This window comes from Geotrypetes seraphini, chromosome 13, assembly GCF_902459505.1.
Source record: "Geotrypetes seraphini chromosome 13, aGeoSer1.1, whole genome shotgun sequence".
Taxonomy (NCBI): domain Eukaryota; kingdom Metazoa; phylum Chordata; class Amphibia; order Gymnophiona; family Dermophiidae; genus Geotrypetes; species Geotrypetes seraphini.
Window position 1 is genome coordinate 75227965 of NC_047096.1, and position 14157 is coordinate 75242121.

At 44.9% G+C, this 14157-nt stretch overlaps 1 protein-coding gene across 4 annotated transcripts in view; it reads right to left on the reverse strand.

The window, feature by feature from the left end:
* Positions 1–998: 998 nt before the first annotated feature.
* The window catches only part of KAT7 (lysine acetyltransferase 7), a 53017-nt gene continuing 39858 nt past the window's right edge, over positions 999–14157 (reverse strand). For all 4 annotated transcript variants that reach the window (XM_033917657.1, XM_033917656.1, XM_033917654.1 and 1 more), the window contains 4 exons: positions 12528–12621; positions 12151–12297; positions 6866–6972; positions 999–1833 (listed from right to left, as the gene is read on the reverse strand). In XM_033917657.1, coding sequence (XP_033773548.1) covers positions 1732–1833; positions 6866–6972; positions 12151–12297; positions 12528–12621 — 450 coding nt within the window. In that variant the 3' untranslated portion in view covers positions 999–1731. The remainder of the gene's footprint in view (positions 1834–6865; positions 6973–12150; positions 12298–12527; positions 12622–14157) is intronic.

Consider the following 14157-nt stretch of genomic DNA (forward strand, 5'->3'; position numbering starts at 1 on the left):
AGGGGCTATGCCTCCTTTGGATATATGCACCAAAAATTGTGTAAACCGCCCTGAATACGAGAAAAATATATCTAGCACCCGCACAGCATCCGGGGAAGGGCCTGAGGCTCCGATTGCCCTAAGTTGTTTAAGGCCCCTCCAAACACCCTGGGCAACGCAGCAGCAGTTGCGATGAGGATGTCCACCTCCGTCCGGCTCATCTGTTCAGGTAAGAAGGAGGGGTGCGGCGGAGACAGGGTCACTACTAGTGGGGAAGCAATCGGGTTGGGTTGCAGAGGGTAGTTTAGTACAGAAGGGGGGGGGGGGAACGATCAGGTCAGGTAGCGGCAGGATTTTTTTAATTTAGTGCAGCAGGAGAGAGTGGGCATCTCTCCTAATGCAGAGAGGTCGTGGTCAGGATTTTAGGGAAGGGGTGTTGTGATGCAGCGGAGAGAGTGGGCATCTCTCCTGATGCATCACAACACAAGAGCTTTCTAGCAGTCTCTGACACTGGACCCGTTGCTTTTTTCTGTCGTTAACTCGGTAATGTTGAAGAGCCCATTTGCATGTCAGTGTTGGAGACTGCTAGAAACCTCACTAAAGACGGAGATAATCCATTTTGATAATCCGCCGCTAAACTGCATACAGGCTAAACCACCAGAAAACAGTTTAGCAAGTGTTAAACTTTTGAGAATCTTGCCCTAGGTGAGCTTTTATTACTACTTCTTCTTTACTCAAGATACCAGAATGGGAAAGAGGTTAAAAAAAACCAAAAAAAAAAACCCCTGAAGAAATGAAGTCACTGCAAACTATGGAGTACAGATAGGAGTAGCGGTAGGTTATAGGGATAGTCTGGGACCATTGCTCAGGCAATGGGCCGCCGCGGGAGCGGACCGCTGGGCGAGATGGACCTCTGGTCTGCCTCAGCGGAGGCAACTTCTTATGTTCTTATGTACATGTATTCAAGCCTCTCTATTTTCCAACTCCCATGTAAAGAACAGAAAAACTGCAGTCAAATCTCAAAACTATGTCAGACAGACAATAACCTGTATTTTACACAGTACTCAAAGGACGTCAGAGATTACATCTTTTCAATTATACAAGCCATGTCTTCTTGTTTTCATCTTTTGCTCAAGTACTGTAAATTGAATTATAGACAACACACTATTTTCTTGCTTTTAAATTCTGAAGTCACCATAAGCAAAATCCAGTGAACTGTAAACAAGAATCAATAACTTATTAGTCCTCAGATTTTCATGTTTAGAATGAAGGGTAGGAGAGGGATGAAGACCAACTGGGCTTAAAATAAAAAAATGCTCTCTTAAAATGTTGTACTGTGAAATCCCTCCTTCCAGCCAGGTTTCCATTGCTTCTCTTCAGGAATAATCTGAAAGCACAGACCATGCACAAAACAAACCATCCAATGGTAAAGAAGGAAGGAGTCTGCAGGAGGAGCAACACAGTCCCACTTCTGCAAGAATGTGAGGATGAACATTGGAGATGACCAGAAACAGTACTCTGCATGGAGCTTCTTAATGATTAACTACAGATCTAATTCTTGCAACCTCACTGAGGCCAGAACATTGAACTTTTCAGAGCAAGAGTTTGTGGGCTCGGGTGTTTATAGTTCCATGAGGCTTTGATAAATATAGCAGATGAGGAGAGTGCAGTGCCAACCAGCCAACCTAAAGAATACAACAGTTTCCTAGGGGAATCCCTACTGCTGGAGTACACTGGCTGTTAAGCAACAAATTAAGTTCCCTTGGGGGGTGTCCACTTCAGGCAGCTGGGATCCATTGACTTGTTGCTGTTTGATCGCTTTGCTTCTTTGGCTGCCCATTCATCAATTAAGTCCTATAGGAAAAGAGCAAGAGAAGAAACTTAAGGAGAAATTAGGTTTTTCCTGCTAATTTTCTTTCTTTTAGTCCCTCCAGACCGGCACAGAACGGATGGGTTTATGCTCCTCTGCCAGCAGGTGGAGACTGAGACATAATGACTCTAGCCAGTAGCACAAGTGGGCTGTGCAGTCCCATTTACAATCAGTCTGACGAATAGACAAGCAGAAACTAACTAGGCTGAAAACATAGCTCCACTCTCACATGGAGAAGACAAAGGAAATGCCCGAATCGGACATGTGAACACTGTTGGATACTGATTAGAAAACAACCTTCAAAAACGTCTCCACAGTTCACCAGCTAAACCACATGAAGCAACTGCCACTGCTCTTAATATATAATATATTCCCCAACCACCAAATCAAAAACAATACCGCAGAAAAAAACCCAAACTTCACAAAAAATGCCAAAAAATATGACAGGGCAGGGTCTGTGCCAATCTGGAGGGACTAAAAGAAAGAAAATTAGCAGGTAAGAACCTAATTTCTCCTTCTTTAGCATCCCTCCAGACCGACACAGAACTGATGGGACATACCAAAGCAGTATCCATCATGGGCAGGACCCCCGAAAGGCCGCCACAAGAACACGCTCATCGAACACCACATCCTGACATGCCTGAACGTCCTCAAGGTAGTGATGCACAAAAGAATGGAGATAAGACCAAACCTCAGCTTTACCGATATCCACCGGAGGCCCAAGATAAGACTCGGCCCAAGAAGCTGCCTGACCCTGAGTGCAATGAAAACTCGGAATAGGTTTCTTCTGAAGAAGGTACGCCGAAGCAATAGCCTCCTTGATCCAACACACAATCGTAGTCTTGGAAGCCCCGTCCCCCATACAAGGGCCTGCTAAAAAAGACAGATGATCCGACTGACAGAACTCCTGGGTCCGGTGAACATAAGGACAAAGGACCCTACAGACATCCAAGTAGCGCAACGGCCTCTGCTCCAAAGAGCCCTCCCTGGCTACCCAAGACCGGAAGGACAACAGACTGGTTGATATGAAAAGGCAAAACCACCTTCGGAAGAAAGGAAGGAACCAGCTGCAGCATAACCCACTTCCTAGAGAACTCCAGGAAGGGAGGTCTACATGAAAAGGCCTGCAATTCGGAAACATGTCTCGCAGAAGTAATGGCCAGCAGGAACACCGCCTTAAGAGTAAGGTCCTTCATCATGCAAGATCTGAGAGGCTCAAAAGGGGGACAAACGAGCACGGAAAGAGCCAGACTGAGATTCCAAGCTGGAACCGAAAGACGAACTGGAGGCTGGAGCAATTTCACCACTCTCAAGAATAGAATCACATCCAGAGAACAGGCCAAACACCGACCGTGCAAAAGACCGCGAAAAGAAGACAAAGCCGCAATCTGAACCCTGAGGGAGGACCAGGCAAGGCCCCACTCCAGGCCATCTGCAAAAAAATCCAAGATGTGAGGCAATGACACACAAAAGGGAACCATGCCACACGTGGAATACCACTCCTCAAAAAGACACCAAATGCGCAAATAAGCCTGAGAGATAATATAGTAACATAGTAAATTAAGGCAGATAAAAGCCTGAATGCTCCATCCAGTCTGCCCATTATTCTCATTAAAAATGCATGATTAAATTAATAAAGTGGACTCAAATGAAGAGGAAAAGATTCCTGTCACTAATTACCTTAGAAAGTCTCCGAGACCCCAAGAGGGTGGAGATCACCTCATCCAAATATCCTTTCTTACTTAAGCGTTCCCTTTCAAGAGCCATGCCGTAAGACAAAAGGAACCCAGATAGAACATGGGAACTGGACCCCGAGTCAGAAGGTCGGGTGATAACAGCAGAGGAAAAGGATCTGCCACCAGAAGATGAACCAGATCTGCGTACCATGGGCACCTGGGCCAGTCCGGGCCACCAGGATCATGCAGCCCGTGTGCCGAGCAATCCGAAGAAGCACTCTATCCAGCAAGCCTGCACCAGAACGTCCAGCCCCAGGGCCTGGTAACCCCTGCACTGACTGAAGAACCTCAATACTTTGGCAATGAAACTTGTGGCCATAAGGTCCATGACCTGCCGAACTCAGGTCTGAACAATCAACTCAAAGGCTTCCAACACCATTCTCTGGGATCCAGCACATTACAACTGAGAACATCCGCCTGGACGTTGTCCACTCCCATTATGTGGGAGGTCGAGATATTCAGAAGATGAGCCTCTGCCCGTTCCATGAGCAGAGTTGCCTCCTATGCTACCAGAAGACTCTTGGTTACCACCCCCTCCCCCCGACAACTGACATACGCTACCTCCTTAGCATTGTCTGAGAGAACCCAAACTGACTTGCCCTCTAGCAATGGCTGGAAAGCCAGCAACGCCAACCAAATGGCTCTGGTATCCAGAATATTTATCAACCAGGAAGCTTCCACCTGCGTTGTGCGACCAAGACGCTGAACTCCCCAACCGAAGAGGCTGGAGTCCGTTAGAAGCACTGTCCACTGGAGCTGATCCAGACTCACTCCCAAGGGAGGTGGTGGAGAAGAAAATGGTGACAGAGTTCAAACAAGCATGGGATGAACACAGAAGATCTCTAATCAGAAAATAATGAGTATACATTGAAGGAACTGGGCAGGCTTGCATGGCCTGTGTCCCGTATATGGACATTTAGTTGAGCACGGGATGGGGAGGGTTTTGATGGCTGGGATGGTTAAGATTAGCTGGAATGAGCTTTGATGGAGACTCCAGTAGATGGAACCTAAGCACACTACTGGGCAGGACTCTGGGTTTCAGGCCCAAAAATATCTAAGTAAAAGGACCATAAGGAATTTAAGGAGCATGTATGGTTGGGCAGACTAGATGGACCACTCGGGTCTTTATCTGCTGTCATTTACTATGTTACTATCCACTAAACACCATTCACATCCAGAGAACAGGCCAAACACCGACCGTCCAGGAAACGCTCAGACCACCAGAAACAAGCCCAGGACACTAGTCCACCACATATCACCGCCTGGACTGCCAAGGCAGCCACATCAAAACTTTGCTTAAGGAGAGCCTCTATCTTATGGTCCTGAGGGTCTCTCAGGGATCAACCACCCTCAACTGACACGGTGTGTTGACATGCAATAGCTGAGACCACTGCATTTAGCACAGGAGACTTAAAAGGTATCCCGATCCTAATCAGGAATGGGATAAATTCTGGCCATGGACCGTGCCAAGCGAAAAGGCACGTCCGGCATCTTCCACTTTGCAGGCACCTATCTCGAATAGATTGATGCATAGGGAAAGAGCGGGATGCTGAATGGATCCCCCAAAGCAGAGGGTCCACAACTCAAGGGGGTATTTTAGCTTCTTCCTCAAAGCGCAAAACCGAAGACACCTGGAGAATAAGTTCCTGCAGCTGATCCTGGTGAAAAATGCGCACAACTGACACATCCTTGCCAACCAGCATGTCCAAAATCCTCTGTCTACCTCAGCCGAACCCCCCCCCCCCCCCCAAGAGGGTCTTGGGGTTCACCCCAAGATCCAAGTCCTCATCCAGAGAAACTGGATCAGCCATAAAAAGTCCTCGTTCCAAGACACCCGTGGCCGCTTGGACGATAGCTGGGGAAACTGGATGGAGACAGAGATGCCACAGGAGACTAAACAGAGGCAGCCGGCGAAGGCAAAGACCCCACCCAAAAGACCTAGAGACCCCTGGAGAAAAAGTAAAAACCCTAGCCACTGTAAATAAGTCTTGTACATGGCTAACACAAAATCAGGACAAAAAAACCCTGGCGACACCACAGAACTCCCTGCTTATAAAGAAGAAACAGATAGGACCTGTTCTTGTCTCTCTAAAACAGAAGGAAGGTTGCCTGAGGCCACGGGCAAAATGTGACCCTTCCCGCCAAAACCAAAGGAAGGCCTGCCGAAAAACTGTCTCCCAAACGCAGAGGCAGCAATGAGGCCTGACTAGACCCTGCCGTGAAATCAGAGCCGCAAGCAGCAACCACTACCATGACAAGGGAATCCCCAGCACCCTTGGGGGTCAAAAACCGCATCTCCCTGACCGCTGGCGGAAGAGACCCCGGCGTGAGCGGCAGGGGAAGCCCAGGATTCACCAGAGCTCCCCGCTGACAAGCGGTACACACATGAAGGTGAATCCTGTACACCAACACGCAAACCTGATGCCTGTTCCACCTCAAAGCGGCCAGAACATTTCGTGCATATGCCGGCCACATCCACTGCTCAGCACGCACATAAAGCACACTTCTTTTGCTTTTTAAAAGTACTCATATCGTACGTGGGGGAGAACTACGTACAAAAACACCGATTAAACATGGCTGCCTCAGGCTCTTATTTTCTCTCGTCTGCACAGCCCACTTGTACTACCAAAAGTCATTATGTCTCAGTCTCCACCTGCTGGCAGAGAAGCGTAAACCCATCCATTCTGTGCCGGTCTGGAGGGACGCTAAAGAAATGTAACTTGTCTTTAATCAGTAAAACATATGAACTGAATGCAGAAAAGCAGCACAAATATTAGCTCATATAATAACTCAGACTACAGAAGTTGAAGGTCATCATAAAGTAATCATTTGCCAATATAAAACTCTGCCTTTTGCTGGGTATGATCTTATTGCTTGCTACCCCCAGGAAAACAGGAGATACCAACTTCCCAAAAAATGGAAAGTGAAGCAAAGAAGACTTCCGGTGTTCAATGTCTTTTATTGTATCTCACAACTCGACACGATCGTGTTTCAGCCCAAGTGGGACAGCCTCCAGAGTCTGAAGATTGAAAATTGATTGTGTACGCTAACTCTTTAAAACAGTTACAAGAACAATCTTGTAAAACATACAAAAGGGCCTTAACAGCCAATGTCGCGGTCCTAACAAAAAGCTTGGTCATAGATGCCTATACCACAAGAGCGATTGTGTTGAGTCGTGAGATACAATAAAAAACATCGAACACCAGAAGTCTCCTTTGCTGTTTGTTTTTCACTTATTGCTTGCTACAACATATTGTAGTCCTTACTGTGCAAATCTTACCTGTCTCTTTAATACTAGATGCTTTCCCTTCCAGTATTTGAGCATCTGTAGTGCCTGTAAGGTGCTAACAATATCAACAGGGTTCACTGCAGTCTCCTGACTGATTTCTACAGCACAAACAACAGAGAACACAGTAGATCAGGTTGAAAAGAGAGACTACCAAATAATTTTTTTTCTGCTCTGTAGCATTTATATTACATTACATTAGGGATTTCTATTCCGCCATTACCTTGCGGTTCAAGGCGGATTACAAATGGGATGTCAGGACTAGAGAGTTGCATGGGAACGGGGAACACAGGAATCACACAGGTTCCCCGTTCGGGTCGCAAGGATCCTGTGGGGACCCCCTTTGTGGTCTCGGGGATCCCACGGGGTTGGATGCAACTCGAGCCGCGAGGCTCATCTTCTTTTCTTACCTGCCCTGCAGCAGCACACATAGCTGACCAGAAGTCTTCCCCGATGTCAGCGCTGACATCGGAGGGAGGGCTTTGCGTCAGTCACGTGCCAGCATGTAGGGCATAGAGAAAGTAGAGAGAGATAGATTCTTCAAATTTTCAAAACATATAAGAACAAGAGGGCATTCGGAAAAATTGGAAGGGGATAGATTCAAAACAAATGCTAGGAAGTTTTTCTTTACTCAGCGGGTGGTGGACACCTGGAATGCGCTTCCAGAGGACGTAATAGGGCAGAGTACGGTACTGGGGTTTAAGAAAGGATTGGACAATTTCCTGTTGGAAAAGGGGATAGAGGGGTATAGATAGAGGATTACTGCACAGGTCCTGGACCTGTTGGGCCGCCACGTGAGCGGACTGCTGGGCACGATGGACCTCAGGTCTGACCCAGCAGAGGCATTGCTTATGTAGGGCAACGAGCCCTGCACGTGACTGACATCAGCACTGACAACGGGGGAAGACTTCCGGTCGGCTACGTGCTGCAGGGCAGGCAGGAAATAGAAGACGAGCCTTGCGGCTCGAGCTATCTCTCAGAGAAAGTTGCTGAAAGGTAACTTGCTGGAAGATGAGGTCTGGACACGAACGTCGGAGGCAAATGCGGGACAGAAAGTGATCGAACATGGGAGGCAAACGCGGGACACAAAAGGGGGGAGGGAGTGTGTTTTTGGACACAAGGCATGAACTTGGGAGAGAGGATGGAGAAAGGGAGGGAAAGAGATATTGAAGTGGGGGAGGGAATGGAAAGGGAGAATTGAGCTTGGGTGTGTCAGTGAGATGGAAAGAGAGATGGTTGTGTACACGGGGAATGGAAGAAAGGAGAATTTTTGGTCATAGGGAAGGAGTGAAGTACAGATGAAAGGAAAGAGAAAGATAAGAAGGAGAAATATTGTGGTGGAAAGGGAACAGTGGGACAGATTGAAATGGATGCCAAGAGGGAGGAATGTTGGACATAGTGGTGAAGGGAATGGAGGGAGAGATGTTGCATGGTGCTGGAAAAGGGTGATAGAAGGAGAAATGTTGGGCATGGGGCTGGTAGGCAGGGGCGAAAGATGCTGTACATGGTCCTGGGGATGAGAGAGGGATAAATGCTGGACCATGGTAGGACAAACCAATGGACAGTAATAGAAGAATTTACAGAAGATGGAAAAGCAGAAAAAAAGAAACTGGGACCAACTTTATAGAAAAATAAGTCTCCAGACAACAAAGGTAAAAAATTGAATTTATTGAGTAAAATATGTTAGCTTTGAGAAATGTATATAGCAGATGTCTTTGTATTGTGTTCAAAAGAAAAGGAAATACATTTCTGGTTTTATTTCTATAGTGTTGAAGTACTTGCTGACCCTTGCTGTGGCTGATGGGGATCCCCAAGCACCATCAGCAGAGGACCTCCTCTAGAAACGGCCAGAACTCCCCTCCACCAAGCACAGCAGTCGCTGGCAACATCCATGAGCCACTGAGGTGCCAGTATCTGTGACTCAGGGACGCTACTGCTGCCTGCCAACCTTGGCAAAAAGGGATCCCTGGCCAACTGCAGAGGAAGTCCTCATCTGACAGCTTGGGGGTCCTCATCAGCTGAGTATTTATATTTACATTAAAGGCTCTGGTAGAAACCCGTTTACAAAAGTATGTATTCTTCCCAATTAATATTTCCAAATTAATAAAGTCTCTTTGCTTATTTGTAAATGGGTCTCTACCAGAGTCTTTAATTCAGTAGCATAATTAAATGAAATAACTATTTCTGAAGTTAATAGGGACAGGTGGGGACGGAGGGATTCCTCGCAGGGACGGGTGGGGATGTAGGGATTCCTCACGGGGACGGGTGGGATTTTGGCAGGGAAGGGTAGGATTTCTGTCCCCGCACAACTCTCTAGTCAGGACATTAGAAGTATTTAGGGAATAGTTTGTACATTTCTTCGAGTTGCTAAGAATTACATCTGAATTGTCATGATATTAGAAGTACATATGTAGTAGTTGCAGGTGATGCTTGGGACATTTTTGATTGTGTTAGTTCGGTTTTATGTGTATTTTGAATAGAAGGGTTTTTATTTCTTTTTTGAAGGTTTTGTAGTTTGTGGTCGAGGTCAAGATTTAATCTCCTACTTAATCATTTTCCTTCTGGGCTCCATAAACAATTCTTGGGCCAGCAACTAAAATGCAATATGCTCATGACCTCTGGAAATACATCCCCATATTATATTACTTCTCATTTATATAGCACTACACAAATGAGACAGTTCATACTCTGAATTTAATTTAGTCAGACATACTGACAAGACAAATAAAAAGCAGGTTACACTTCTTCGTGATTTTAAACCCTAGCATCACAAACAGTCAGTAATTCACCACCATGCCTACCACATATAGGCAGTTATATATGATGCAATCTTGAAACACTAGGCCAATTGAAAAATGGTTTTATTATGGCCAAAGCTATATCCTCAAACATACAAAATGGGATATTCCAACTAACTCACTAACATTCTATTTACCAATTATATTATACTCAGAATGTTAATTCATTATCCATTTAGTTTATTTAATTTAATTTAAATACATCCTAAAAACCAATTTAATTTTCAATACCATTATATAAAACCATTAACTAACTATAAAGAAAGAAATTTTGAAAGTGCAGAATGTGCTCAAGTGAAAAACTGGGCTAAGCTGCAATAGTCCTGCTTAAATGATCTATAATAGTTATCCGTTGATCTTCAAAATTTATTAAGGTATTTAGTTCATTAGAAACCAATCAATATACACTTAACGCAAGATTAAGCAATCCAAATTTCCTTAATTTTTCATTTTCTTCTTCTGTTAACGCAGTCCAAAAGTTTAACCCACAGTGTTTGAAGTGCTCACTTAAGTGCTCACTTTCTTCCCCATTTACTTTCAACATCTTCTCCCCACTCTCTGTTCCCCATTTCCCTTCAGCGTCTTCTGCCCACTCTGTCTTCCCCATTTCCCTTCCGAGTCTTCTATCCCACTCTCCATTCAGCGTCTTCTCCCCACTCTGTCTTCCCCATTTCCTTTCAGCGTCTTCTTCCCACTATCTGTTCCCCATTTTCTTTCAGCGTCTGTTCCTCTCCACCCCCCTTCAGCGTCTGCTCCTTTGCTCCATCACCCTTCCTTCTCGCCACCTCACCGCCCTTTGGCACCCCTCACGCGGCCCCCTCCCTGCCTCCTTCCTACCTACCCAAATCTATCTATCTCCCTCCCTCCCCTACACCTTCGCGGCACATTTTGAGTAACTTCTTCAAAGCCATCGGAACCTGCAAGTAGTAATGTGCATGTGTGAGTGGAAGCTTCTCTTCTGACGCAACCGGAAGTTGCGTCCGAGGAGAAGCTTCCGCCCACACACACACACGCTACTGCTTGCAGGCTCCGATGGCTTTGTGAAGAAGTTAATCAAATATTGCCGCGAAGGTAAGGGGGAGGGAGATAGATACATAGATTCGGGTAGGTAGGAAAAAGGGAGGGGGCCGCGCGCGTTCCCTCCCTTAACTGCGGGGACAAGGCCATTCACCACTCCACGGGGCAGTGGATGGCCCTGTCACCATACCCGCATTGAGCACTTTTCCCCCCTCACCGTTTCAGCAAGTTATCCACGGCTATCAACGTGTCATTCTCTAGGAAGAGCTACCAAGGAGCACCCCAGCTCAAAGAAAGTTCTTCAGAGCGCTTGATAAACTTCAATGGAGCATAAACCTCATAGGAGGGCCTCCGCCCCCACACTCAACTGATACAGCTAAACAACTGAATTAAGAGTTGCCTCCAAAGAACAGTTCAGCAGCTGCTGAAAGCAGAGAAATACTGAGTGTTCCATGGCTGCATAATACTCATTAGAGAGCAAATCATTAAGAACTACTTTCTTTCCGACTTCAATAGACATAACTCAAGTTCTGGACTGGTCGGCTGCCAAGGAAAGGCTGAATGTTCTTTATTTGCTGTAATTTTCTATGTTTATTTGAAGTGTCTGATTGCAAGATACTTCTCTGTTATGAAGGATAAAAGGATTTCTCTGTGGGACTGTCCTTGGACATATCCACCACTTGGTGTCTAGAACCTTGAGGGTTTAAGACAGAGGAAAACTGCTGTCTCACTGGATGAGAATAAATGGTCCTTCCACGACTGGGTGAGATCCTCCCTAGATCTTGGAGGAACATTGCTCCACTCGAAATAGTTTCCTCTGCTTGGTAGCTCTCTTGTATGACATAGCAAGCCTGCTTGTCCTCAGTGAAATGCTATTATCACATATGGGAACTAAAATGTAGAATCTATTTGGAACAGTCCACTTCCCTGCTTCTCTTTCATTCAAACAACTTTTCATTCATATCAGGTATTAACAAAAAAAAAAAAAAAACACCTCCAGAGAAAAGCAAAATATCACAAAGACTGACCAATGACATCACCTGCCCAGTTACAAGACATATCTACTCTGCTTAAAAACACTGTCTTAGGCAGTGTTAATCTCTTTCAACAATGTAGAGTATGTGCATTCTTTGGGGAATTAGCATCACCAAAGATTTTCCTGCTCAGATTGAGACTGGTATTTTGGCCTCTACTGTGATTGTTTGCCTTTGAATGTAATAACGGACAACAAAGCAAGTCATAAGCAATATTCTTTTCCCATGTGGTAAAAATAATTAATCTGATCCATTCTAATAATGAAATCTGGATGTCTGGCATAAACACACTACCCAAGTCTGGCTCTGTCTTTTGCATTAATGAACATTAGTTTGTTAAGCAAAGCACCAGATGCCTAGACTGGTTTAATACAGTGATGGGCAGTAAAAAATCATCTCGCTGAACTTATACAGCTTCTTGGAAACCCACCTTTAATGGATATCTCTTTGCCTTGAAAATTGTGCAGATACCTAAGGAGAACTTCTTTCCAGTAACTACGGTAACTGATAAGGCCTAAGTCAGACAGTGGTCGTTCTGGGGACCCCACCTTTTCTTCTACTTTTGAGAGTAAGTAACCTGTAATGTAAAAAAAAAAAAAGAATACATGACTTTTTATTAAATCATCACAGAGCGCTTGGAAATCATTCAGTCAGATTCTCCTTTCTAATTATTTTCTTCTGAAACAAGTTAGATAACAGTCAAAGACAGAACAAGACCTTCTCCCCAACAATCCTTATGCAAGCAAAAAAAAAAAAGGGGGGGGGAACATTTATGTTCTGACAATTATCAGATAGAAAATTACTTACTGAAATCAATGAGCATTTTGCCATATCCCTGTCTCATGTACTGGGGCATTGTCAAGATACACGACACGTTGTAATTGAGGAAAGAATTCTTCTCCTGAAAATTAACAACATAAAACCTCACACTTTGCTATATACAGCTAGTAAAATCATTTTAACACAAGAGAATTCATATCACAGAAAGAAAGATTAGGTTCTTACGTCAATAATCTTCTTTCTTGTAGATTTGTCTAGTAGTCCTCAACACTAGGGTTATACATCTGAACCTGCAAGTTGCTTGCAGAATGCTGTCAATCATTTTTCAACTCTGCCTCCTTCCCAGGCAGCTATTCCTGCTCCTTCAGTTTGTACAAAAGCAAACAAGGAGCACTGAAATGACAGACATAACAACTCTGTTCTGCTCTGTAACAACTATATCAATGAACATTGTAACATTCAAGTAACTGATCAAGAGAGACAAAAAAACTATGTGCAATCCACACTAATATTATATAAAGTTTGGAGCTACTCACATGTGCTGCTATCAAGCAGACTCTTAGACCAGACTTTACTTTCTTGCAGGTTGTGTTTTTGGTTTTTCTTCAGCTTATCCGAGAGACAGAAAAGTCTCTGGAGTCAGATTGATCCCAAGGCAGAAGGTAGGAGGCAAGAGAAGCCCATTTACAAGGTGGGGTTTCAGGACTACTAGACACATCTTCAAGAAAGAAGATTACTAGTGCAATGTGCCTAGTAGTCCTGAACACTAGGGATGTACCAAAGCAGTCCCCTTAGTCTAGGGCAGGTACACTGAGCCTGCCTTCAAAACAGAAGACATGAAAACAGTGTCTTTCTTGGCTGCTACATCTACTCTACAGAAACTGGTAAAGGCATGAAGGGTAGACCATGTAGATGCACTACAGATTTCCTTGGGCGAATCTGCACGAGTCTCTGCTCATGAGATAGCAATTCCTCTGGAGTGAGCTTTCAATGTAATTGGCGACTGCTTACTGCAGCCCACCATATGTGGAGGTAATGCCCATTTTAATCCATCTGGAAATCGAGACATTAGAAGCCAGACTCCCTTTCTTAGCTTGACTGGTTAGAACAAAAAAGGTTATCCGATATACGAAACTCAGTGGTAACTTTGAGGTACCTGAGAAGCACTCGCTAGACATTCAGCAAATGGAGAAATGAGGGTCTTACCTGCTAATTTTCTCTTTCTTTCAGTCCCTCCAGACCGGCACAGAAACTGATGGGTAATAACTCACCACGACCAGCAGGTGGAGACTGAGACACAAACTTCTGGGTGAAGTACAAGTGGGCTGTGCAGTCCCAAGTACAATCAGTCTGATGAATAGCCAAGCAGAACTAAGAATTGAGAACTATAACAGCAACAGCTCTCCCAGAAGGAGAATAGCAACTAACAAGAGAAATTCTGTTGGATATTGATTAGAATAAGAACCTTCAAAAACGTCCCCACAGCTCACCAGCTATGCCAGACAAACCAAACGCCGCTGTTCTTTTAATCTCCCCAAACAACCCAGACAAAAAGGCACCGCAGGAAAAATGTATTCTTCGCGCAAAACTCCAAATAAAAATGGCAGGACGAGGTCTGTGTCAGTCTGGAGGGACAAAAATAAAGAAAATTAGCAAG